At 40.0% G+C, this 25,524-nt stretch overlaps 1 protein-coding gene across 2 annotated transcripts; it reads right to left on the bottom strand.

Annotated features, from left to right (window-relative positions):
• Positions 1 to 113: 113 nt before the first annotated feature.
• LOC134641275 (tyrosine-protein kinase receptor UFO) lies at positions 114 to 24,925 on the bottom strand. 2 transcript variants are annotated; one of them, XM_063493619.1, is made up of 20 exons: positions 24,288 to 24,925; positions 20,832 to 21,042; positions 20,327 to 20,427; positions 20,054 to 20,236; positions 17,205 to 17,285; positions 16,981 to 17,096; positions 15,006 to 15,201; positions 10,642 to 10,781; positions 10,396 to 10,540; positions 10,213 to 10,230; positions 9,293 to 9,422; positions 8,936 to 9,027; positions 7,040 to 7,135; positions 6,691 to 6,768; positions 6,150 to 6,242; positions 5,591 to 5,712; positions 4,892 to 5,001; positions 4,354 to 4,513; positions 3,598 to 3,734; positions 114 to 2,839 (listed from the first exon to the last, which is right to left on the bottom strand). In XM_063493619.1, exons 1-20 carry the CDS (start codon positions 24,448 to 24,450, stop codon positions 2,392 to 2,394), a joined length of 2,820 nt encoding a protein of 939 aa, XP_063349689.1. In that variant the 5' UTR covers positions 24,451 to 24,925; the 3' UTR covers positions 114 to 2,391. The 2 variants fall into 2 exon arrangements, with proteins under 2 accessions (XP_063349689.1, XP_063349688.1); XM_063493618.1 differs by having other exon boundaries at positions 10,213 to 10,233.
• Between the last annotated feature and the right edge of the window lie 599 nt (positions 24,926 to 25,524).

Genomic DNA, 25,524 nt, shown 5'->3' on the forward strand with positions numbered 1-25,524 from the left:
TTTCTTACCTGCTTTGAGATCAGCTATCTCAATAAGATCAAATGTCACCTCAATATGTGCTGTATTGTTTATATCCAGTTAACTGAATTAATAAATCATTAATCATTCATGAATTAACTGATTTATTTCTTATGCAAAATAGTGTATATACTGTATAAAAATTTGTTTACAAATCATTACAGTGACAATATAAGGCAGTTATAGTACAATTTTCTCCCAATTCAAAAAACACAACAGGAAAAATCGCAGTCGACACACACATGCACTGTAATGCAAAATACTGGCTCTGTGAAGGCACTTGGTAAAATCACGAAATTTAAGGCTTTGAATGTAAGATGGAGTTTCAGTTTTTGCTGGAATACAGTTGGAAGCTCATTTTTGGACCAAAATACTCCAAAGACACAGATATAAAACAGGAGACATATTTGCATTCAAAGTGGTATAGCATCTGAACATGGAAATTTAAACCAGTACCTCAGCCTCAGCACCACTGTTTGTGGTTCAGAAACAATGTGGTACTCCCACTGAGTCTACAGTATCAAAGCTATTACAAGAAATGTACACTTCCTTTTAACAAGAAATTTCCATAATGCTACTAGTATAACATACTATTTTATATAGTTTTATATACAAGTACCTTTGATGCATACAACTAAGAAACACAGCGCCTCACTGACATTTTTTCTCATCCTGAAATGTGTACCAGATTATTGTCAAGGCCATTCCAATGACAAAATTATAAACTAATGCAAATACATAAAAAATAAGTGCATAATGCTGTGTCTTTCTCTTGGATTCTGCTATGTACAGCGCCAAACAAGTGGCAGGATGATGTCACATGACGAGGTTAGTGATGTTTTCCAGTCTCCCAGACTCTTCTCATCAACAGAAAATACTGCAAATGTGTCATGTTCTCTCAGGTTTGTTTTCTGCTACTAAGAATAGGAAATAACTGAAATACAACAAAAAACCCCAAACAAAAAGATACACAAATTATAAACACACACAGATACAAAAACATTAGTGCAAGTTGTAGAAATACAAAAATCAGCATTTTAAAAAAAGTGTAATAACACTGTGCTTGACATAAAAAAGTAAAGGTGAAGAGTTTATCCCATCAATTGTCATGGATAATGCATTCATTTCCTACATCCATCCACCTGTACCTTGAATTATCTCTGTCCTCCTGATTTGAGTAGTACGTTTGTCCCTCTAGAAAATCCTCAGATTCCTGAGTTATAGCAAAGATATATACATACGTGAATCAGGACATGCACATGTAACAACTGTCAGTGAGGAAAGACTTGCTTTGTTCACACTATGAATCGCTCAGTGTACTTGATGCACAGCTAACAGTATAAACCCTGGAGAAGATACAAGAATTTGTTACAGTGGTACACCGGGTCCGATGCAAATCCTGTATTATTACTATGTTTTTTAATGAAGTACCTTTACTTTTATTTGCAATTTATTTATTTATTTTTTTTAAAGATGTATATTGGGAATAAATCCTTAGATGGAGTGCAGCCAACACTGTGCAACTGTTGGCTGCACTCCGTGGAGTTCATATTTTGACACTTTTGACAATTTGTAAGATAATGAAAAATAGGGTCAAGTTAAGGCAATCAAGCAAGGCATTCTGGACCTCTTCATAAACTTTCTTACTGTAGGTATTAACATAACCTTAAAAACAACTAGTTTTCTGATCAGATAATTCACCTCGTGTAAAACAGGCACTGCTGGTTCTTTGTTCCAAGAATGAGTGGAGTTTCAGCTTCAAAAAATGTTTCCTTGGGTGTGACAGGTCCTCCATACAAGTGCTGACTCACTGTAAAGTTCAAGCTTTTGGGTTTAGTCTGGCAGTGTCTGAGCTGGTTTTACAAAGAGGTTTATTTTTTTTTTTTTAGCTTAATTACTCTTTTGCATTCAGGTAGTTAAACAGAAATGGTATGTTACAGCTAAAGCAAAAGGGAATTCATTTCACTGATTCTGCAGCAGTGTGTGTGGCATTGTAACATGTAATGTAGACCTCTTCACCCTCTTGTTGGTAAGGGTGTACCCAGCTGCTACAGCAAATGAAATTTTACATTCACTTGGCTCTGGATAGTGTAATAAAACTTCATAAGACAAGGTTGGCTTATAAGGTGTTTTTTCAACCCGTCATCTTATAAGAAAGGGGTTGAAAATAAAATATCAGTCCTTCATGTCCTTGGAATGAATTTGGCTGCTTGTTTATGAGTATGTCTGTGCAAACTATATATAGAGAGCCACATAAGGTTTCTTCTTGCTGTTAGAAAGAATCAGCGACGGGCTGGATTTTGTTCTTTGTACTTGTACTGGGATAGCACACTTTGGCAATGACCAGTCTTGTCATTTTTAAGAGTGAGGGTGTCACTGCCAGGGCATTTTCTTGGATCCATTCCTGTCCTCGAGCAGCTCAACAGTTGGAGTGCGATTGGGAGTGGAGTGGCATGATGACTGTAGAGGCAATGTGGCTGTGGAGGATGATACTGGCATGTCCAGGCTCTCCATGGAGTCAGAAAGGGTTCGGTTGGTTTCGTGCTGTGGACAGAGGACATAACGGTTGGGGTGGTGGACCTCCACTGTGGTCACAGACTCCAGGCCTTTCAAGCAGAGAGGGGATGAGCGTCCAGTGGGGTCACGACCACCAACGGCTCCGAGCTCCATGGAGGACTCGTCCATGTTCACGTATAGAATCTCATCTGGATCTTGTGGGTCTGGCAGATCCTCAAGGGCTTTTTCTAGCTCACAGCGCAGTGACTCGAATGATGGACGATCTTTTGGGCTCAGCAGCCAGCAGGAGAACATCAGGGAATAGCTGGAGGAGACAAAAGAATGTTAGTGGAGAATGTACTGTTAGCATGATAACAGTGAACCGTGACATTTAATATCCCATGGTGACCAAATGTTTTTATAGAAATAAACAGTTCTGCATTTCTATGTAATTTATTTTCCTGGACAAGAGTATGCATTCAATACTTTTAAATACTGAGTTAATTTCTAATAATAAGCTCTATATTTCCCCCTTGATCTTAAAAGGTCAGTTTGGTTCATGTTAAATTTTGGTTTATATTTTAATACATTCCGTGTTTAAAATCCTCTTTTTTCCTTACTTCAGTTTTCTGTGCAATTATTTATAATGTCAGTGTGACTGCTGTAAAAGCAGAAAGACTGGAGAAGTCTTTAAGCGTGTAGCCTTTATGGAAACAGGGTACTTCTATTGGAGATTATGTATCGGAATTTCAGAAGCGGGACCACGCCTCCAAACACGCTCCTTCTGGTTGTCATCTATATAGGTTCCCCCAGTTCTGCAAGCTGTTCGTTCTCGTTTACGTGCCCCACCCTCCCTCCCTCCTTGTTCTCAATTCTTTAACTTCTTCATTTCTATTTAGTGCATGGGGATCTGCCAGGCCCCTTTGAGGCCTTCCCCAAACCGCAGCTCAATTCATGTCAAAGCATTCACTTTTACCTACTAAAACGCTGTCAAACCTAAAATGAGGACGTGGGCCCAGCTAGTGAAATGAAAAGGGAAAAGATTTCATTATCAGCAAAGTGTTTTTTGTCAAGGATACTCACATGCTGTCCAAACAGTCTGGAGGCTGCTTGAGACGGTTTCCTTGTCTCAAATAATCATAAATCTCACTATTTTCGACCCCAGGGTATGGCGTCTGGCCCCGAGTGGCGATTTCCCACATGGTGACTCCAAATGACCACTAAGAGGGAGCAAGAGAAAGATGGAGAGGCGTACAGGGAAATAAAAAGAGAGAGGGCGAGGAAGGGTTTAGCATGAATTCCTGTAGACTTTACACACCTTGTCACACATTAGTGAAACATGAGTCTACACTGGTCAAACACTGGCTATGGAAAAATATCACAGTCATGTTTGTCTTGGATTTTTGGACATCCTGCTTTATGAACAAGCACTAAAGAATGCAGATCATTTTAAGTGCTTCACTGTATAAACACAACTGCACATGTGCATGGACACTTAGGCCCTTAAAAATACTGTATATGTCATTAGCTTACCAGCTGCTAAAGTTGATATCACTCACAGATGTTGGTCAGGACATATTTAAGCATATTTATACTGACATTTACAGATATTTTGGTAAATAATTTTGTCTTCATGACCAGCTGGTATGCTTAAGCAATGTATAAAGTACTTGTTTCTGAGTACTTCAGGTCTTGTAAAAAATTTGACTACAAAGCTTTAATTCCCAAAACACATTGTTACTTTTTGAAATATTTTTATTCTCAAGCCTCTCTAATACTGAATGCCTTTGCTCTGTATTGTAGGGCACACAGTAACAAACACACAGAAGATGAACTTACCACATCACTCTTTGTGGTGTAGACGCGGTCAGCTAAGCTTTCAATGGCGATCCACTTTACAGGCATCTTGGAGATCCTGCCCTGTCTGTAGTAGTCTCCATTGTAGATCTTCTTGGAGAGGCCAAAGTCAGCCACACATACATTCATATTCTCATTCAGCCTGCGAAAGGGCATTTAGACATGAGCTAGAGTTATTACACTTGTGTTGGTACTATATATATATTGAACAATATCTACATATCAACAGTCTCATTTAGGTTTAACATCCAAAACATTTGTTTTATACCACTCATAAACTGGAAAGGCTTGCTTGCATCATTAGTATTTTATTCTAGCAAAAAAGAGACTAATGCCTAAAACTGACATCTAATAGTCATGTTTAATATTAAGCAAAGTCTGTAGTTCTTGCTTTACTTCTTTACCGAGATGTTCTCCAACCATTGTATGTTGGATGAAAAAAAAAAGGAAAGAGAAAGAGCAAACGAGAACACCCACAGGAAGTGAAAGAGCAAAATGCAGAAGCAGAGATTGTGCTTACATGCAGTTGCGGGCGGCGAGGTCTCTGTGGATGAAGTTCTTGTTGCTGAGGTATTCCATTCCCCTGGCAATATCGGTCATGAACTTAACCAGCATTTGAGATGGGAGGTACTGCAGGATAATGCAGTGAGAAATAAGTTTTGTTTTTGTTCTTTGTCTAACAAAGCTGATGTGTATTTTCTGTGCAATAGAGGGCACCAGAGCCCATCGTGTTTCAAGTCTGAATGGAGCACTCCTTTGCTCCAGATACTCCTCATGTGGAAACAATAGAGTTCAGCTCCACTGTGTTCTTGGAAACTGTGCATGGGTGTTTCAACACTGTGTATGGATCTTGGTTTGATTAGGCTTGTGTTACCCAACTTGGCTCTTCAGGGACTTACTGCATAAGTCAGTTTAAAAAAACAAAACAAAAAACCAAAAAAAGTATTAATACGTAAAACTTCAAATAAAGACTTGTGTTTGCATAATCTCTGACTCTACGTGTTGCCGGAAAAAGTATGGGTGGAGACTTGTTTAAGAGATCTTTGAATCTCTGTTGAACTTTGGAACCCATTTAGCTGACAGACATGTGAACTTGTAAACTCCAAACCTATTAAGCTGTTAAGCTGTGTGGGACTGTATGTGTGCATATGCGAAGGTGACTGTGAGTGTGCATGTCTGTTGCTGATTTTGTGCATTTGTTTGCTGTAATCAGACTAACCACAGGGCAGTCTCCCAGCCTTGAGTATAGCAGATAACTGTGCAGATCTCCATGTTTCATATACGGCAGGATGACCACAGGGGAGGGATATCCTTCACTCTCCACAGTCTGTAGACACACACCTATTAAAAAAAACAAAACACAAAAAGAGCTTAGTATGCACAGAGACTTCATGCCTGTTCTGTCTATTCAGAAATTAACGTCATTTTACTTTTAATCCCCAAAGTCTTGACTGTGTATTTAAAAAGTGTCTTCATCTATGAAGAAACAACACACAATAACTACAACACAAAGGATTTATTCTATGGCTCTGTTTTCTTTGGCTCTTACACAGAATACACAGTATATCGTTAACACTTCTTTGTGAGTTTTGTGGATCGTCCTAAAAAAACAGCTGCATTGAGCAACAAATGCCTCCAGCGTTTTCAGTTGGATGCAGACAGAAATTTCAAAACCTAAATGGCTATGTATCATTAAGTGTAAATTAGAAAAAACACAACCTTTTGCAATTCGAAAATGCCAACTTTTCACATGCCAAGCAGCAAAAATGCCAACTCACCAAGGAGCCTCATGACATTGGGGTGGTCGAACTCTTTCATGCAGGCAGCCTCTCGGAGAAAATCTTCCATCTCTGAGCGTGTGCATATAGCAACTGGGGAGAAGAAGGTACAGAGGTGAAGCCACATCACCCATATGTTACTCAGTAGCTAATGCATGGCACTAAAACCAAAAGGTTGACAGTTTGCAAGAATAAGAAATAAACTATTTGAGAAGGCCTTTTGACTCCCTGGATTTATTTAACTGTGAGTTCATGCATGTCAGCATTTTTAACCACTGAGGTTGTTTAAATTTCTCAACTAGAGTCCCTCCATAATTTAGTTTTGAAAAAAATATCTAAAAAAAACTTATATGGGGTAAAACTTTCTCTTCTGCCAATATTTTCTAAAAGCTGACTTTGTCCGTTTTCTGATGAAAACTGAGATTTTTGCCCTGAACACTTGTAAATTTTTGACCCAGGAGGCTGCTTATCAAATGCCCTGTGTTCCAGAGATGAAGGGATTCATTGTAGTGATTGCTGAGTACTTTTACTGTCTACTCACTTTTCATAGTCTTGACAGCGACTTTGAGAACAAACTCTTCTTGAGTCAGCAGCCCTTCCATCACAGAGCCAAACTCCCCTGAAGACAGAAAAACGTAGTTTAAAAGCAATTGAAAATCACCACTCATTAATTTCTCAACTGTAAACAGTTTATACAACTATTAAACAGCAAACCGTTTTACGATACAAATATATAACATATTTGTCTGACAGGAGATAAGTAGAAACCTGCATTGGTGCTATGGCAGACAAGTCTATGAACATGTACCAATTTTGATAAAGAAGTGTTAACAAAGCCTGTGATTAAAATATATATATATTAAAAAAAACAACAAAACATCGAGCACTACCTTCTCCCAAGGTCTTTCCCAGGGTTAATTTATGTCTGTCCACCATCACATCTTGGAGCTTCTGCTTCAGCTCATCGCTGATGCCCAAGCTGTTCACTGAAGAGGGGGGAGAAAAAGAATTTTAATGCTGCTTAGCTGCCTGAAGCAATTTAATTAACAACACAGAAATGAGAGAATAACAGCCTGATTTTGCCAAACAGCCTCGCTAGCTTTCCCAAAACCGCAATGCATGACACTAAGCCAAAAACAAAGTGTTTACTTGTAAAACTCCCCCAAAATGAGCATTAGTCTTTCCAGTTTTAATCAGTTTGTTAGTCCCATTAAAACATTATTTGAAGTTGCATTCAGATAATACATTATCTTTTTTATGCACTTTTTCAGGTACATGTGTTTGTTGCAAGTCTAACATAGTTTTATGTCTAAAAGACAAAACAAAACAATTTAAAAGTGAATCAAAATGTTACCAGGACCTAATAAATAATATAACATACTGAAAGTAAAAGTGCTTCAATTACAATGCAAAAAAAGTGCAATATTCTTTAAAAAAATCTTTAAAAAAAGCTCTGTTGGAAATATGTACCCCCAGTTTTGTTTATTACCCTTTTCTATAAGTCGATGTGATCCTGCAGGGACCAGGTTGGGTTGAGGGACATGAGGTCAGAGGATTAGGCTGGTTTAAATACTCACTCCACAGCTGGCTGTCATTGAGCTATAGTGGTAAGCTGACTGCGCTACACATTTTAGCTCTGTTTTCACATCTGGGCCAGGATGTGACAAGGCTACAACATGCTCAGAGATCCCCTCCAGCTGCTGCTACACCATCAATCTGTCATGCATTGGACAACAATTTACTCGGTCTTCAGGCATGTTCCAACACATGCTGGCGTGACCAGCTATTAGCCAAGGCTTCTAACATCTAGAGCTTCAGGGTTTGACTCCACTCAGAGAACTGGCTGAAATTACCGGTCAGTGTCCACAGCTTTAATTCTGTCCAAATCTCTCCAATCTGATCCTTTCCCTTTTACCCAGTGCAACTTTCTTCATTCACTCTGAGTCTATAATATCTCTACATCTCTGTATCTTGGCCCCTCTTATTTTACTCACTGAATAGTTTTTTTTCTCTCTTTTCCCTGCAGTTTTATCTTACTCCTGGCCTCTTTGCGGCTATGGCAAGCTGAGACTTGACCACGAGGACTAGAATACTGTGTGTACTGGTTACAATGGCAAGACAGGTATATCAAATCATGAGGACTCACAGGGACTGCTGGCTGGGGAAAGCACACAAACTACTGCTTCTATGATGCTACCAGTTTGAGTTAAATGGCACTGTTACTTTATTTCCCAACACCACATGCCTTTTCCCAATTTGGAAATGTGGAGCGGTTATTTTAACTTGTGTTTAACATCTCCAGTATCACATTAAATTTAACTTAAATTTGCTTATCTGAAGAGTCCAGTTTCATTTGGATGTTCATGCTTGTTTGCACAGGCCATAACTTCATTACTACATTTCCTGTGCATCTAATTAATAGGCCTATTAAAAGACTGCCTTATGTAATATAAAATGCTCACTGTTGCTATGGTGTATGTCAGCTGACTGAACTCTCCAGGGCTATTATTACTGTGGGAAATGAATTAACTGTTAGTGCATTTCTGGCTTTGATCAACCAAAACAAACTAAAGATGTTTTTCTTGCTTTGAAATAATGAGAATAGAGCTGTAATTGTGTGACGCTTTTCTTCCACAGAACTGCTGGTTCCTGTTATGTCTCTTTCTTTAAGGGCATGTTTGGGCATGCTGCTAATAAAGAGTACCTATTTCTGCCAAAAGGACAGTTGGGTGCAAATACAGAGTATCAGCTTTCTGCCAAACATGGCAGACTACAGAGGAACTCACATGTTGCTTCTGTAGTCCTACGGCTGTACGAGCGACGAGCACGGTACCTGACCACCAGCTCTCCACTCTCCATCATGGGTTCAAACGCCTCTCTGTGAAAGGATACATCACAAGAAACAGAGCAAAACACAAAGTCAGGTCACACCAGTGAACAAAAGTGAAAAGATGGCTTTGGGCTGCATTTCATGAAGCTATTTTTAGTCTTCCAAAACAAATGTTATTGCTTTATATAAATGCTTTAGAAGTGTGCAAGTGAGGCAAGCGGGCTGAGACCCAGAAAAAATTGAAACTTTTTGGTTTGGCACAGTCACTGAGTCCCTCCCTTCCAACCACAAGGAGCAGTAACACCCTACGCACCCAAAGCGCGTCTCCTTGCGCCGCAGCTTGGCCACGTAAACAGCCAGGAACACAGCTATGGACACAGCACCGGTAATGGCCATCACCACATAAAACCAGTGCCAGGAAAAGGCTGGGGGCGATGACGGACCTGAAGGAAAGGGTGTGGATGGAGACAGATGAGCGTTTAGTAGTGTAGGTCTTGTAATTTGGAGTGGGGATTTAGGAGTTTAAAGCAGTAATTAAGTTATTTTATCAAAGAAGAAAGAAGACATGATTTGTGTAAGTTATATTAGCTAGATGACAAAAAGCATGCTGAAATATACATGCTGAATTGTTGGGAATAATGGTATGAATCAAGTGAAGAAAGTGACAAAGCAAACTCTTTAAGCTAAAATCAAAAAGTCCTCCTTTTCCTAAAAATATAGTCATTTTCTTCACTCTAGAAATACTTTGCTGTGCCATTTCCCACACTGAAATTTACTCTCCAGTCACTGCCACAATCTACTGCTGAACACTCACAACCTCTACCCAGTGTTTACAACTTCTCTTTCTTTTCATACTCATTCTCCACGACTTTGCTTGCTTGCTTTTCTCCTTTCATTTGCCATTTTTGTTGCTTGAATTGTCTGTCTAGCTCTGTTAGACAAAGCAAACAGAGATGCTCACTGCTCCTGCCAGTTATAAATATTTATGATGCTTCTCCTCATTCAGCCCCATACCCCTCTTCCCTTTTCCCTTCTCTGTGAGATCATCTTCTCTTTTTTTTCTCTTCCTTCCCTTTTTTCTCAAAATACACAGTGAAACAGACTAAGAAGAAGTAGTCCAGTTATGGAGAAAAAAAAACATGAGCTCACTTCCACTATCACTGTCATTGTGTGCTACTCAGAGAGGTGACAGAAGAATGTTTGTATGTGTACATAAATCCAGTCATTGCTCACCTCTAAATTCACCCATTTCTGCTGGTGTAAAAAATAGAGAGCATGTGTTAATATTTTGACTTTTTAAAACAGATCATATCAAGTATATTTTAGCAACCACAATTTCATCAAATGAAATCATTGCTTTATAAGAATAATACGTTAATCACACCTGTTGCAATAAATTAAGATTTTGTTACTCACCAGGAACGTTGAGTGTCAGAGTCTGAATGGGTGCCCAGGGTCCTTGACCCGCCCCTGTATAGGCACACACTCGGAAAGAGACATTGGACAGGGGGACAGACAGATTGATTGCGAACTCAGTGCCTAAACCAGTATTGACGACAACCTGAAAGGAAAAAAAGGGTCTGTCATTATTAAGAAAAATGGACATTTTCTCCATGCATTTGTAAATTTAGCAACTTTGTTGACTGTGAATGTGTTCCTGACCTGCTGAGTAGCAGGTGTGCTGTACTCCACCATGTAACCCTGCAGCTGCCCATTTAGTTTTCCTGGTGGCTCCTCCCACATTACTAGTACCTCCGTCCCATTTAACTTAGCAGTCACATTAGCTGGTGGATTTTCAGGCACTGAAAAAGAAAAACAACAACAAAGCTTTGAAGCATCTCAATTTTCTCTCTCCCTCCTGCAGACTAGGATTGCTCTGTTTTCCTGTTTATCCCTCTGTGTTACCTTGCCCACTGGTAGGTGGAATTAATCAGTGCATCTGGGAGCACCTGTCCACTTAACTTGTGTCTTTCACACAATTTGTAATGACTCATGGAAACAAACATAGCAATTTTTATTTATAATTATTGTAAGTGTACCATCAGCACTTTAACTGTGTGCTAAGTGGCCTGTGTCCGGCGGACTGGAGTTAGCCAGGCATGTGTTGTTTTGACAGCTTAGAGCCTCTAGGGTGTGGATAACTCTAGCAGCTGGAGGGAGAAGATGTCAAAGAATGTGGAGAATTTGGCTTTATTAGGACAAAAAGGCATCTGAGGGCACTGCAGACAGGGGTGATTAGTCAAGTTCAGAAGCTGTTCGGGTCTTTCTTTGTCATTATGGTTCAGTAAAGTCCTGTGTCTACTTCACTTCATGCAGTTCCTTTTCTGTTGGCCATTCCTGTTATTGTTTTATTCATTCTTGTCTGGCTTTGTTTTTGGCATTCGGGAGAAAGAAGGGAAAAAAGGCATCTGGTTACCAAAATACCCACTGGAGAGAAAATCTAGCTGAATAACATGCTAGAAATAGTGTGAGGAATTTATGCACTGTGTGTTTAGTGTGTGTGTGCGCATATGTGATTGATGCACTGTTTAGGACAGAAAACCAAGAAAACTTTCAATAAGAAGAAGTGAAGGCTTATTTCCTGTGTTAGTGTTTAAAGCTTACTTTGTGTTTGCTTCTCATTCTTGGTATGCTCCCAAAGTCACACAAACAAGCTGGACACCCACACACACCCACGCATGAGCTAAGTCACCGTGCGTTTGGGAAACACAGCCCAGCCCTATGGATGATGTTATCAGGAAGCGTTTGGCGGGTGATTGTTTCCACATGTGGTCCTTATTCTTCCTGCCAGCGGCAACAAAAGCAAACTCTAAGTCAAGTTTGTTCCAGCAGTTCGGCTCCGCATTTGCTTAATCATCTGTCGGACTTTCTCTCTCTGCGTTCTCCACCTCTTTGTTGCCCGTACTCTTTTACTCTCCTTCTCATTTTCTCTCTTTCCCTGACTTCTATCCAACACAATTCCATCGTCTTCTTTCCAAGTTTTCTTCTCCTTCATTGCTCGCCCTGTTTTAACGCCGTTCTTTGTTCATGGAGTGGCGAGTTCAAGTGAACAGAGATGTTGACGTAAAATGTAGGATTAAAAAAAAAAAAAGAGTTTCCCTTGGACAAAAATAATTAGATTTGCAAACTTCAAAAAAGGAAATGAGATGTTTATTTGTGCTTTTTCAAAAATGCCTCATGTTTTTTATTCTTCTGAAAGAATGGAAAGCAAGCCCTGACATGGGAAGAGATTGAGAAAGAAACTCTTGAGCCACAATTAGTTCACTACAGCAAAGGTTCAGATTTGAATCCACAGCAGACTTACTGTTTCACATCCTGTTGGGGTGAAGAAAGTGTCAAATGATCAGATTTGGAAGATTTTGAAAAGTTGTTTGAAAGCAGGGATGTGACTCTTTCCTCATTCTTTATTCTTTTTTCCATTCTTACAGGCTGTAAGCCCTTTATGTGCTTGAACATATGTATGGAAAAAGGTCATCCTTAAGCCAGAAACTGACTGGTTCCCATGCATGAGAACCAGGAAAGCTCGACACAGGAAACATGTGCAACACAAATGTTAGTGTCATCAAAAATGTCTTAACTTTTAAGGCCATCCACCTTCTTTCAATTTAACAGCACAACCGACTGCTGTCTGTCTGGGAAAAAGAGTCACTTAATGCTTGAGAATGCATTTTTGTTGGCAATAGTATTAAGCAGGATTAAACGTGACACGTGTGCACATTGGGGTATGTCATCATGACTCACTTCCATTGGGACAGTGAATCGGGCTGTTCTGTGACTGTTTATTACATCTCTTTGGGGGTACAGACTGACGTTATGCAAGGTGTGTACAGAGAATCAGGACTCCATTAACAGCCATTTAGCTTCTCAGTAACTGATTCTTTGTTTATTCTGTCTGTGTGTTTGTGATTTTTTTTTATTCTGGGGCTCTTTTCAGACAAATAAAATAGACGGTATGTAAAGAAATGCAATAAATGTAAAATCTCATCGCAGCGTTAGGATTAGCGGGGTGACATGGGTCGACTCGCTTCCTCTCCCTCTGACCAGCCCTACCCCCTCGTCCTCCTGGGAAAAAAGTAGACTGGGAAAATAGCTAGATGAGTGTTTTCTCAAAGCACCCCCTTCTCCCATTTTTTTCTGCTCTTCCATCCAGTCCTTCCCTACTCTCACCACCACCACTTTTTCCCTTTTTCCCACAGTGCCTCGCTCTGTGTTCGGGAAAGGAAGATCATAAGTCAACTGAGGTTAAAAAAAAGGGAGGGGGGGGGGAGAAATGAAAGATGAAGGAGTCAAGCTGAAAAACTGGATTCAGAAAAACTTGTTCAGCTTGTTCGGGGGTGCAGGAAATCACATCCTCAGCAATGTTTGTTGGATGAGGTAGAAAACACTGGCTGAAAGATAAATGAGTAAAAGCAAGCCCAGTTCATCTGGAGGAACCAGATGAAGGACACGAGACATAAAGGGAGAGACGGTTCAGCATATATGCACAATTTATGAAGGATTTAAGGAGGCAGAAAGCTACAGAAGACTTCAGGCTCAAGAGAAAAACCTTGTGGGAGTTTGTCAGAGACTTCAGCAATGAACCACGTGGAAAATGTGGAAAATATTGCTGTGCTGTAAACAGCCAAACTCTCTCTATTATTCTCTAACTCAGTTTACCCTTAATGCCTCCTGAACTATTTTTCTCATAAGCTAAATGTTATGTTTCATATGTTGTCATTTTTTTCCTGTGAAACGAAATGAAGATTGCTTTAGCTCAAAAAAAAAGAACTGAAAATTCTGCTTGTTCGAGGACTGCTTCCCTTTTGCGTCTTCCATTTATGAGAAAATGAGAAATACTGTGTTTACAGATTACAAGCAGCTTCCCTCATGGAAACCCCCAATCACTGCTCCTGTGGCATGTCTCCTCTCTCCATTCCTATTTATCCAGGGATACAGAAAGCATGAGCTGGCATGGAAAATCCCACCTCAGTCTAAACTCAAACACAGGCTAGCATTAGAGTTTGGACAGAGTGCTGCAATCCTAACTGAAGCCTTTCAGGAGAATTTAGCATCTACCTTCCTTTTCCCCATCACAGCCTTTTCTGTCCCTTCAGCGCCAGTCAGCCTTCTACTTCAAGAGTTTATATTTAAAGCTGGGTTCACAAGGGTACAGTCACTCACATTTGGTAACCTTCATAAACACAGACTAAGGAAAAGGGGCACAGTAAGGAATATTATGACTAATGGTGCACTGTAAACTAATTCCCTAACTCCATGTTATCAGAGTTCAGAATAAGTCTTGACTTATAATGATCCAAGTTGAAAATAATTCAAAAGACTCTGCAGGGAATTACATCCACCTTAAAATAGATCCAGAAAAAAGGGGTCGTGGGGCTAAAACACTCAGTCAGTAAAAATGTAAGTACAGTGCTGCTGAGGAACTTTTGCCAGCTTGAATTCTAGACAAGACAGAAAACAGTCAAAGTGACTCATGCCCAAAGCACAAGACAGCTTTGAAACACAGCTGGAGTATATTAACTACATCTTAAACATAACATAGTATCAGATATGCAGACCTAATAAGTGAATTAGACTTAAGTCAGAGTTCCAGACCTATGAATTGGGCTTTAATCTACTTTGTCATCCTGGAACAGAACAGCTAGGCCCTGTGAAGCCATCATCTTTATTATTACTGTTTTAGTCCCATTGAATAGGCTTAGCTGAGAAAACAACACTAACACATGTTCAGTGTGACTGAGGGCATCATTCTGTTAGCATATACTTGCTTCATGCACTTGCACATTTAGCAGTAAAAGTATCCCGCTGGCATTTGTTTGAAATGCACTTATAGAAAAATGACCCTTACTACAGAACAAAAACACCATAAAAAGCAACTCAGTGGTGTTTTTGTTACTGTGTAGATTCTGTCCTGGACTGGTTACCTTGAATAACTTATGAAGAAATAATCTCACACACAGCGACATAAAAAGATGCGCACATCCGGATAAGACATCCTTGGTGAAAACAAACAACTCTGCAAAACTAACCTCCTTCTTTGGTACGTAGCTCCACCCAGGGAGACCAATCAGATGGGCCTTGGCTGCTATGGCAGGCCACTCTGACAGCATAGAGGGTGTGAGGCTCCAGGTCTTTGATGATGTGTGAGGATCGTGGCATGGACACAGTCTGATTATGGATCAGCTGATGTGGGCCTGCTATGATGGACTCTCCTGAATGTTTTGCCTGGAACATTAAGATGATAAACATTATACTTTGTATACTTTGTAATCAGCGGTTCCTATTAATCTGATTTACTGGTTTACGTGCAAACAAGAAGATGAAGTGCTGTTTTTGAGTCCAAACAATGACTGAAAACGATATAAGGAGAAAATAGAAAATCACTTTGAGCCATGCCAATCTCTTTAACAAATCAAGGAATTTCTGTATGCGTCTCTTAGCTTTGCTTGTTTATTTAAATTTCTTCACAGACAGGCGAATTGGTTGTGCAGACAAAATGGAAAAAACTGGATTCTTGTCTGCAGTTTCTTAAGCTATTATTTGTTGCTGCTGCTGGTGGTAGGGTCATTAAGTGTTAATTTTTAACAATGCTGTAAAATGCTCCTTTGCTGCTCTGAACAAAAGCCAAACTCAGCAAGGTAGACTAAAAGCAGAACCCGCCAACCAGACATCACAGGCAGAAACCTGCTGTCTCTGCAAAGTCTTTATGGTAAACACATTTAAAGAGGAACACTAGAAAACAAAAGCTTCTCTGCAGCAATTTTATAACCACATTAAAGTTGCTGGTCTAGGCCATTATTCTGCAGCATTGTTCATTATCAACAAGCTTGTTTGAGATGGGTGGAGTTCACAGGTAGAGTTAAAAACATTATAAATAATATGCCTAAAAATGAGCAGCCACACAAACAGATGTTTGTAGCAGGTGCTGATGTGTACTGTTTTACCATATAAAGCAGGGAGGGGTAGAGGATGAGTTATGGCAAGAAAAGCAAAGCAAAATCTCTTTCATTTAAAACTAGGCAAGCAAAAGGCTCTGAACTAGAGAATTAGCAAAAAAAAAACCATGAGCAGTCAGAGGTCATGTGCTATAGGAAGCTTAAGTCTTTTTCCTTATGGCATGAGCAAGACATCTGAGGATGTCTTGAGTTGCTTGAATGAGGAGAACTGTATGAATGTGTGTGGGTTTGTGAAAGCTCGATGAATCACCGTCCAGCCTGCAAAACAAGTGTGTTTAATCTAATAGTACAACTCAGCCCTGAGTCACACTCCAGCATGCATTCCCCCTTGTATGGCTCAGACCCACAATACCTGCTGTCACTGACTTTTCCTGTTTTCTTTTAACAACTTTCTCCACTCCTTTCTTTCCTTCTTTCTTCCCTTCTTTCACCTCTCTAAACCACTGCCTTTTTCATGTTTCTCTTCACTACACAAACAACCGTTAAATTCAGCTTTTTGCCCCATTCTCCTGAAGTAGGCCCCTTTTCTTTTTCCCCTACAAGGGTAAAGGGGTTAGGGAGAGATGGAGGAAGGGAGGGGGCAATAGTATCAAGAGGTATGAGGGGCAGCTTTATTAGAACCAGACGTTTAGGGGTGGTGCTGCAGTGTTCCCTTCTCCAGGAGAAAATTTTCCTCCTCTCAGCTATGAGCTATAACGGCCTCAAAGCATGATAGTGGCAGAGAGACACTTACAGAAAGAGAGAGAGGGAGGGAGCGGCCCTACATAAGTCCAAGAGGCCACTTTCCCAGAGTGAAACATGACCCACTGGTAGATGAATAAAGCAGGGAGGGGTAGAGGATGAGTTATGGCAAGAAAAGAAAAGCAAAATCTCTTTTCTTTAAAACTAGGCTAGCAAAAGGCTCTGAACTAGAGAATTAGCAAACAGAGGGTCAACGATCAATTGTTAACAGGTAGAAACAACAAACAGCTGCTGTGGTTATTCCAGCTAGGATTCTGAGCTAGTTGTGCTATTCACATCTCCCACATTTACCTCTTGTTTTTCTCACCTGAACAGAACAGTTGACTATCTGGTAGATACCTCCGAAACCAGGTTCCCACGATAAATGAAGTGCGGACTGAGTGATCTCTACAGCTCTCACATCCTGAGGTTTGTTGGGGAGAACTAAAGCAACAAAAAAAACAAACCCCAAAATTAAAGATGTAAACATAATTATATGCAGATAAACTAGCAATGGCTGAAGTGACACTGCTTGCATGGGCTGACACCTACCAGTGATGGTACCAGATCGGGAGCTGGCCACACCCTTACGGTTTTGGGCCTCACAAGAGAAGGTGCTGGTCCTGTTCAGGCCTGGACAGAGAAATGAAACATGCAGGTGTGAGGAGGAAACACTTCAGTATGCTGAGTTGCATGTGATGTTAATGTGAGAAAAATATAACTAGAGTGAGAATAGCATGAGGGTAAAAGTTTCCATTCAGTAACATCCTCTGTTTGTCATTAGTATTAGGTAGTAGGGTGCTTCTTCCTAAGAGTGTAATGGTCGTTAATCCAGGAAAGACTTACAGACTTTACTTTGATTTGTGGTATAAAAAAGTGAAAAAATGTGCAGCTGCTTCAGCTTTGGCAAGACAAGACAGTGTTAAACTTTTATACCTTATCTAAACATTTCAAGAAATTAACTTTATTCCATTGTGAACAATGAATCTTAATGTGAGTAAATACATGCAGAAATCAGGTTTACTTGTTGCACATGTTTAAGCAACGAGAGCTGACCAAAGCTGTGTACTAAGACAAATAAAAGAGAGGAAGAAAGAGGAGGATAAAAAAAGTGTAGTGTGAATTTCAATGATAGAATATCAATTACTATAATATTAAGTTTGATCAAGCCAATAAAAAGCCATATAAAGCGTAGGTGGAGATTTGCTGATATTCAGGTTGAAAGACATAAAAAATGTGCTTATTCTGGTATAAATTATAATATTTTTAGGACTTGCATGTAGTTTTGATTAAATAATTTTTTTCTCAATTGGCTACTATAACCAATATGATTTTCCACAAGATCATCAAAAAAAAACCCCATTCTGGTTTTAACTGCTATTTTACGTAATTTGAGGTTTGGTTTTTCAAAACTGCAGCTTCATGATAAAGCAAAAGTTTCAGGAGTTGTAAATGCTTTTTGCTTTGTAGGCTGGAGAACAAAGAGTGCAGCCTAGCTGAAGTCTAGGTGTAAAATGCTGAGCTGCTGCCTTCAAGAGGAGCTGGGGCTCCCGTGAAGGGGGAAAACAAGTATGACACACTGACATTCAGCAGAGAATGAGTCCTCTGACAAAGTGACTCACAGCGTGCTCACACATTGAGCATTTTGTAATGCAACACAGGCCTACACACACAGACAGACAGTGAAACATGTGACATTCAAGTTTATCACTGTTATCTAACACCCCAACATTGTCAATAAGCCACAAGCTGAGAGTGACAGAATCATGCAGTGTGTTTGTCCTGCGCCGACGGCACCATGCCCCCATTGTGCCGTGGCCGGAAAAAGAACAGGGGGTACGATCCTCGCTGGCTGTAGTGAGGGGTTGTGAGAGGGAAAAAGGAGGGAGGGGAGCATGGGCTGACCACTGGCTGTGTGCGACAGTGAACTGCTCATCAAGCCAGATTGCGCCACTTGCTCGTGTCTCCTTCCTTCCTCATCAGAAAACCACAAAACAACATCCTTTAACAGCTGGAAATGTCATAATCTGTTACTAGGAAGAACCTCATGATCCGTGCAGTATTGACCAACAGTGTCAGCTGGGAAAGGCAGTGCGTGGCTTTGGTACTTTTTTTTTTTTTGCTAGACTAACATTTTCTGTGAACAAAGTAATAGTATTAGATTTCTCAACTTTCTTAAAAGGAACTGGGATTGTGAATATTTTAATGGTTCATGAATAACCTAAATGGTTTAGAACTGAAGGAGAAATGAAACTGATAATGAAGTTGAAAGTGTTGACTTTAGCAGGGGAGTAAACCAAATATGCAACATAAATTTATTTTGATGAATAGATTTTTTGCCCAAGACACAAAAAAAAAAGAAAAAGAAGAACAGTTTATGAGGACTTCTCAAATCATGAAGCTACACATGTATGGCTCTTGGTTTCTTGCTGGTTGGAATGTACTTCATTCCATTTCTCTTTATGGGCTCCTTGAAAGATTATTTGTGTTTGCCTTGGTTTGGACCTGTGGTCTGCCAGGCCAGCTGTCCATACCAGAGTTGTGAGTGTAGGTTACCATCAATCGGGTCCTAGTCAACACCATGCAGCCTGCTCCGATGAGTCAAACCAGAGCCTTCAACTGAACACCGCTGCTTACTCCTCCCTTTTTTCCTTCTGACTCAGCCTCCTCTGTTTTTCAGCCTACCACTGGTAGGCTAGCTGGCAGGCATCTGTGGTTTGCATTCAAGCAGCAACAGAACCCCCCCCTCCTTTATCTCCTTCTTTCTTTTATCTCCTTATGTCCTCTGCACATCAATTTTCCATCTCCCAATTTCCCAATTGTCCTTTCTGTGCTTGCTGCTCCTTTTTACCCACAAAACCACAAGGCATGTCCTCAATGGATTCACTGGCAATGTGCCAGCCTGGCTCTCTCTGGGGAGGGTGGTTATTCGGTAGTATTGTTTTGGCCATGAAAGGAGGATTTGAAAGTCTTTCAAACACAGGAGATAGTTGCTATGCAGTTTTTGAAGCAGGTCATTATAACAAGTCTAAATAGATTAGATTCAAAAACTCAACTCTGAACCACAACCTCCCGAAGGAGGACTTTTTACTCGTCTAATATTTAATTCCCATATTAATTTTTTTTACCTGCAGAAATTAACATTTGTAACTTATTAATCATTTAAGTAATTAATCTTCTCAGTTTTTAAAATGTGAGGACCCACTTCTCTTGCCAACATGTCATGTTTGGGGGGAATGTTTTTCTTTCTTTTTTTTTTAAACTTTTTTAACTTGATCATTGTTATTGTTTTTATTTTCTCCTGTCCATTTCACTGTCAGTGCAAAATGAGGATTTGAGAAATCTGTTTGTTTAAACTGGACTAACTAGGCTGTTGTGCTTGTCTGAGTAAAACATGATACCTGTGAGGTTGAGGGTTGAGGGTGAGAGGGCCACTGGATCCGTCAAATAATTCAGAGGATGGCCATCCTGTAGCCAGATGACCCTGACTGGTTCAGGAGGCCCGTGGGCTGCACAGTGAAGGCTGAAGGAGACATTCGCCACGACAGTCATGTGGTAGGGCTCCAAAGAAAAATGAGGAAGGCCTGAGAAAGACTTAGCTGAGTCAGGGTCTCCACTCCTTTAAACAAGACTATATTATAGACTTCTGTAGCTGTGGTTGTTTAATAACTCACCTTCCAGCTGAATACCACCCTCATCAGAAAAGGTCTCATTGCTTCCTGATAGAACAGCGCATTTGTAGTAGCCCATGTCAGGGAGCTGGACCTTCTCAATTCTGTTATGTATATAAAGAGGAATATTTTCAAAGGTTTTGTAAAGAGCAGAAAATGTCAAAGCAAACTGGTAATACAGGAAGCTGATGTTTACTTTCTTTCTAAATTTAACATTCAGTCATGCCTGAATAAAATATTTCAAGTTACAGCAGATTAGACAAATGTGATTTTCCTTGGATTGCATAATTTCTTTGAGAATTGGTTTCTCTGGTTCTCTACTGAGAGTGGAAGTCAACATGGTGACATAATCCAGCAACAGCCCCGTTTGAGCTAGAAACAAGACGGGGTGGAAGAACAGGAAATAAACACATTTTTAGACCAGGTGTGACTGCTTCACAATACATAATCCTTAAATCTTAAAACAAAAAGAAACTTCCACATGTTAGCAGTCAAAACTGCATCCTACCTGAGTGTGCTTATGATAGTCCTACTGTTGCTGCCAGTGAGAACTTGGTATTGATTATTTTCTGCATGCTCCAGTGGCACACCATCTTTCAGCCAGATCACATCAGGGGACTCCACGTCCTCACTCCCTTTACCATTCACTTTGCACTGCAATGTAACAGGTTTGCCCAGTGAAGAGATGACAGTAGTGGGACTCTTTACAAACTCCAAATCTTTGAGAGAGGAAAGAAGCAGAAGAACAGGTTAGCATTTTTCAAATGCAAATTTTTTGCAGTCCAAAATCTGAAAACGTATCTTAAAAGAACAAGATTTCCCGCTGTTCTCTTTTCTATAGAATCTGTGCAGCTACAAACTGAGTGTAGCATTACTTCAGATGGACAATGTTTAGCTTTGTCTGCAGTCTTGTTACATCAACTGATAACAGCTAAACTCAGTCCAGCCCAAAAAACCTACTGCTGGCTCAGATGGCACCCTTCTGTGCATTCTTCAGGCAGATATCATACAGACAACACCATGTCCTGCTCCTGCAAGCTGCTTTGCAACCCACCGTGACCCCCAGTGCCTTCATTTAATCTTTTGCTTGACCTTAATGTGATGAATGTTGTCACTTTGTTGATGCTTGCTTTGAGCTGTACATGTTTGTCTTGCTGTTTCTTTCATAGGACATAATTTGTCTATCACAAACAGTCATTACTAGAAATGAAAGGTTCACTCTTTTTTTGGGCTAAAGTGGTCCTGACTCAACTGTGATTGTTCTGCATGCATGTGCATGACACCTTTCAGTAGTTTAATTCACATTATTAGATTAACTACATTAATCATGTCATCTATCCAATATAAAACAAAAATAAAGAAAATGCCTAAGACAAACTCTCATAGATTAAGGTGAAATAGTCCAAACAACAATTCAAAACCCAAAGATATTTAAATCACAGTGACACAAAACACAGAAAAGTAGTAAATCTCCACAATTCACAAGAAGCAAGTAGCAAATTTTGGTTTAATAAATGTCTGGAACATTAATTCAAAAAATAAAAGAAAAAAAAGAATTGCGGTTGTCCTATTAATCACTCAGCTAATATGTCCAGCACTAAAGTCTTCATTTGGTTCTGTCTGATAAATATTTATTGCTTGTGACAGGCTTACTTTTGCAGTTGCCAGGATATGATAACCCGAGCTTTTGAAAGACTCTGGTTATCTCGTGCTCCTACTGATAGTGAGGCTGACCTGAGAAGGGCAGCACTGATACTGAGACAAAGGCTTCTTGTTAGAGAAGGGTTGCCTATGTTGCTTAAACAATGTCTGAGAACTGAGAGCCCAACACAAACTAAACGTAATTATAATCACAGCTTCTTCATAACAGTATTCACAGACCTGCAGCCTATAGATGTCTGATGTCAGAAAAATGTTGAAAACGGAGGATCATTCTTTTTTTTTACCTTCTGAAACTTTCAATGATAATAAATTGGAATAAGTAACTTAAAATCGCAGATTTTCTTTAAACCATGGACCTGGCAAGTGCACATAAGATGTGCACAGATTTGTGATACAAGAATTCTTTTCTTTCTTACGCAGCATCACATAAAAATGCAAAGCATCCACTCAACCAACCAAGCCAAGGCAACTCCTTGTAGATAAAGAAAACATAAATCATTTGAGGATGAGCAAACTTGGTTTTCAGAACAAGAATGAAACAGCAAGATTTTCTCAAGCTTGTCAACATGCCTTCCTCGTCTATTTCATGGTCACCTTTCAACCTCTGACCCTTTACAAAGACCCCAAAGACCCATTTCACTATAACACACATAAATGCCCATAATTCAACAACCAAAAACAGATTTAAAATGCACCTTTTTGCAGGACTTATTTTACTCTTAACTATAACATGTCTTAACAGAGTGTGTGCTTCCCCAACTCTTTGTCTGTGTGTGTTTTCTGGCATTAAAAGTCATTCATCCCTTTATTTTTTAAGCTTGGCTGAACTCTTTCAATATTCTACATGACCCTGGCTTTGCCCCCCCTCCCCCTCCAGTGCATTGAACCAAAAAAGCCTCATTTTCTCTCTCTGTATCTTTTTTGCTGAATTCATATAATAATAACCTTGTAAACATTTTACAAGATTGCAGACAGACAGAGAGAGGAGGCTATGGACAAACTGTGTGTCTCTGTTTGTGTGTGGCCTGTCTCCACTGATTCATTGGTGCCTAACTACTTCATCGCCTCCCTATTGTTCCCCGAATTCCCTTCAGGTCCCCCACTTTTTCCCTGATCTTTTCTTTCCACCCTGCCTCTACTCCTACTCTCCACTCTGTGAGAATGCTCAGATGTTAAATGTCATTGGTTGTGCACATACCAAAAATGTCTGACACAGTCTTAAGCATTTATCCTCCTCTCACTCCCTGCTTTATCCTCCTGCATTTTTAACAGTGTGGAATCCATTCACTGCCGCGCCTTTGCCCTTTCTCCTTTTCATGCCATTCATTGGATTCATCACTACACATTTTGCCACCTCCCCTCCAAACTCTCTACTCTTGCCCTCATACCCCATCCATCATTGGATTGGAGTCTGAGTCAGACAAGCTCTGACTCACAAACCAAAGCATTTGGCCCCCTGAACCCCTCCTCATCCTTCACATCCTCACATCCAAATAGGAACTGAGACATCCGAATAAAATTCTCCATTCTTCACGTCGGTGTCTAGTAATCTCCCTGCCTGCTAGTCATACATATACTGAGGGCAGCTGCCCAAGAGAAAGAGTGACCACAATTGTCAAAACACATCAGCTGACAGGTGGACGTCCCTGTAGGGATACTGTTTTCATCGACTGGGTGCAATTGAAAGTTCTCAAACAGTCATTTTTTTTTTGTCAGTATAGTTTGTTTTAAAAGATCGTTAACATACTTTTGAAATGATTCTGTATAGTGTAGAAAGACTATTTTCTTAAGAAAGCAGAAATTGGGCTTTCATCTTTCTATCTTTGGCGTTCAGCAAACATTCTCTTTGCTGATTATGATTCACCCATGTCTCAAGATATTTACATTAAATGCCCACCTTTCACTTGTTTCAGTACATCTATCAAATTCCAAATCTTGTTCGCATGAACTCCCAGCATGAATAAACATTGATCACCTGATCTCAGAAACATTGCCCTTGAGCAGTTAGTGTTACTGGTTGTTACCTGTCAGGTAAAACTCCCCCTCACTTACTTTGATTGTATTATAACATAATAATAGTATACAATAATATCAATCCTTTACTTGCTTTTGATAACTTTTTTTATGTTGGCCAGATGTTGAACGCCCCTGCAGCTGTGGTTAGCCAAAAACAAATTGAGTTAACGAGGCAGAGAGCTGACTGTGCTAATTGCTCTTTACGATGTTTCTCCCTGCACACAAGGTAACAACTAACAGGCATATTGGGTAAATAAAAAAGCGCCCCGTTTCAGTTAAACCTTACCTGTCAGCGAATCTGCAGATGTTGGTATCCAAACCGAAAACATGACGGTGAGAATCACAAACGACCATTTAGACAAATTCATACTTTCTCTCGAAAACAAATGACCTCGGAAAAAGAGCTTCATGAGGAGAAGAGTCATCCTGGAAACATCACCAGACTCCATTACCGCATCGCAGCAGCTCAGATGTTCAAAGTTGCGTTTTGCTCTAAAGAAAAAGAAAAAATCTCTCTGACTTGGCAGGTGCTGAAAATGTTGAGTATCCACAAATCAAGACCCAAACAAAGCGAATCCTCGCGTTTCAGTTCCCCATTTTATGAAACATGCGGTTAAAAAAGTCTCTGAATTGCCACAAACTCTTGAGTTTCCCTTATCCTGTTGCTTTGGTTGGTTTCAAACGGCGCAGGGCTGTCTCCATCAAAAACTTTCATCTACCATGAAAAAGCGCACAGCAAACGACGCTCTAAACTTTCCCTGTCCAAACGAGAGTCTATTTCTAGCGACCAAGAGCGTATTTTTAAACCAGTCTTTCCTGCAGCCGGTTGTCCAAAGTCTCTATCCTGCCCACAGGTTCCCTGCGACTCCAGACATTCCCCTGGCTTTCTTATCCCTCTCCCCCTTTCAAACACGATTCAAATTCCTCAACTCAAGTTCTTTCTACCCTCCTCCTCATCCTCCTCCTCCTTCTCCACAGTCTCCCTCCTTTTCTCAAAGGATGTGAGAAACTCTGCGGCATGCTGATTGTCTCGGCCCAATCTCCCATTCGCTTTTTAATTACACAGGGATGCCCAGAAGTTGTAAATGTCTCCGTAAATCAACCGTTTCGCGCTTGAAACACTGTTTAAAACACAAGCCTGTGCATTTCAGTGTGTGCAACATGACAGCACCATGTACATATAATAAGAAAACATAATGTTACAGACCTGTCTTTTTAATAATAAACTTTTTTCTTTTTTTCCTAAGAATCGCGCTGTCAAAGTTAATTGCTTATCCACATCTATTGTTTTTCTGTATACTGTTTTATAATAATTAAAACATATAAATGTTAAAAAAGTACTACTATTAAAATACCATATAGGTATATAGCTTTAGCAGGTTTTGTTATTAATTCTTCATTATCTTGCTGCTGTTTAAAACATTTGAACATGTCGATTTGTTATTCCAACCAGTCAAAAGCAAACGGGATGTCAGCAAAAATGCATTAACGCATTACAGAAAAATATTCAAACTATTTTTGTT

This window comes from Pelmatolapia mariae, linkage group LG14 (assembly GCF_036321145.2).
Source record: "Pelmatolapia mariae isolate MD_Pm_ZW linkage group LG14, Pm_UMD_F_2, whole genome shotgun sequence".
Taxonomy (NCBI): Eukaryota; Metazoa; Chordata; class Actinopteri; order Cichliformes; family Cichlidae; genus Pelmatolapia; species Pelmatolapia mariae.

Bases quoted from the DNA above. Each gene is read 5' to 3' on its own strand.
- LOC134641275 (XM_063493618.1), bottom strand. From the start codon at position 24,450: ATGGAGTCTGGTGATGTTTCCAGGATGACTCTTCTCCTCATGAAGCTC. The intron at 17,286-20,053 runs GTATCATGTTTT...TTCTCTGTCCAG, and splicing joins CTCAACCCTCAACCTCACAG to GCCTGAACAGGACCAGCACC. The intron at 9,028-9,292 runs GTGCGTAGGGTG...ATCCTTTCACAG, and splicing joins CGCAAGGAGACGCGCTTTGG to AGAGGCGTTTGAACCCATGA.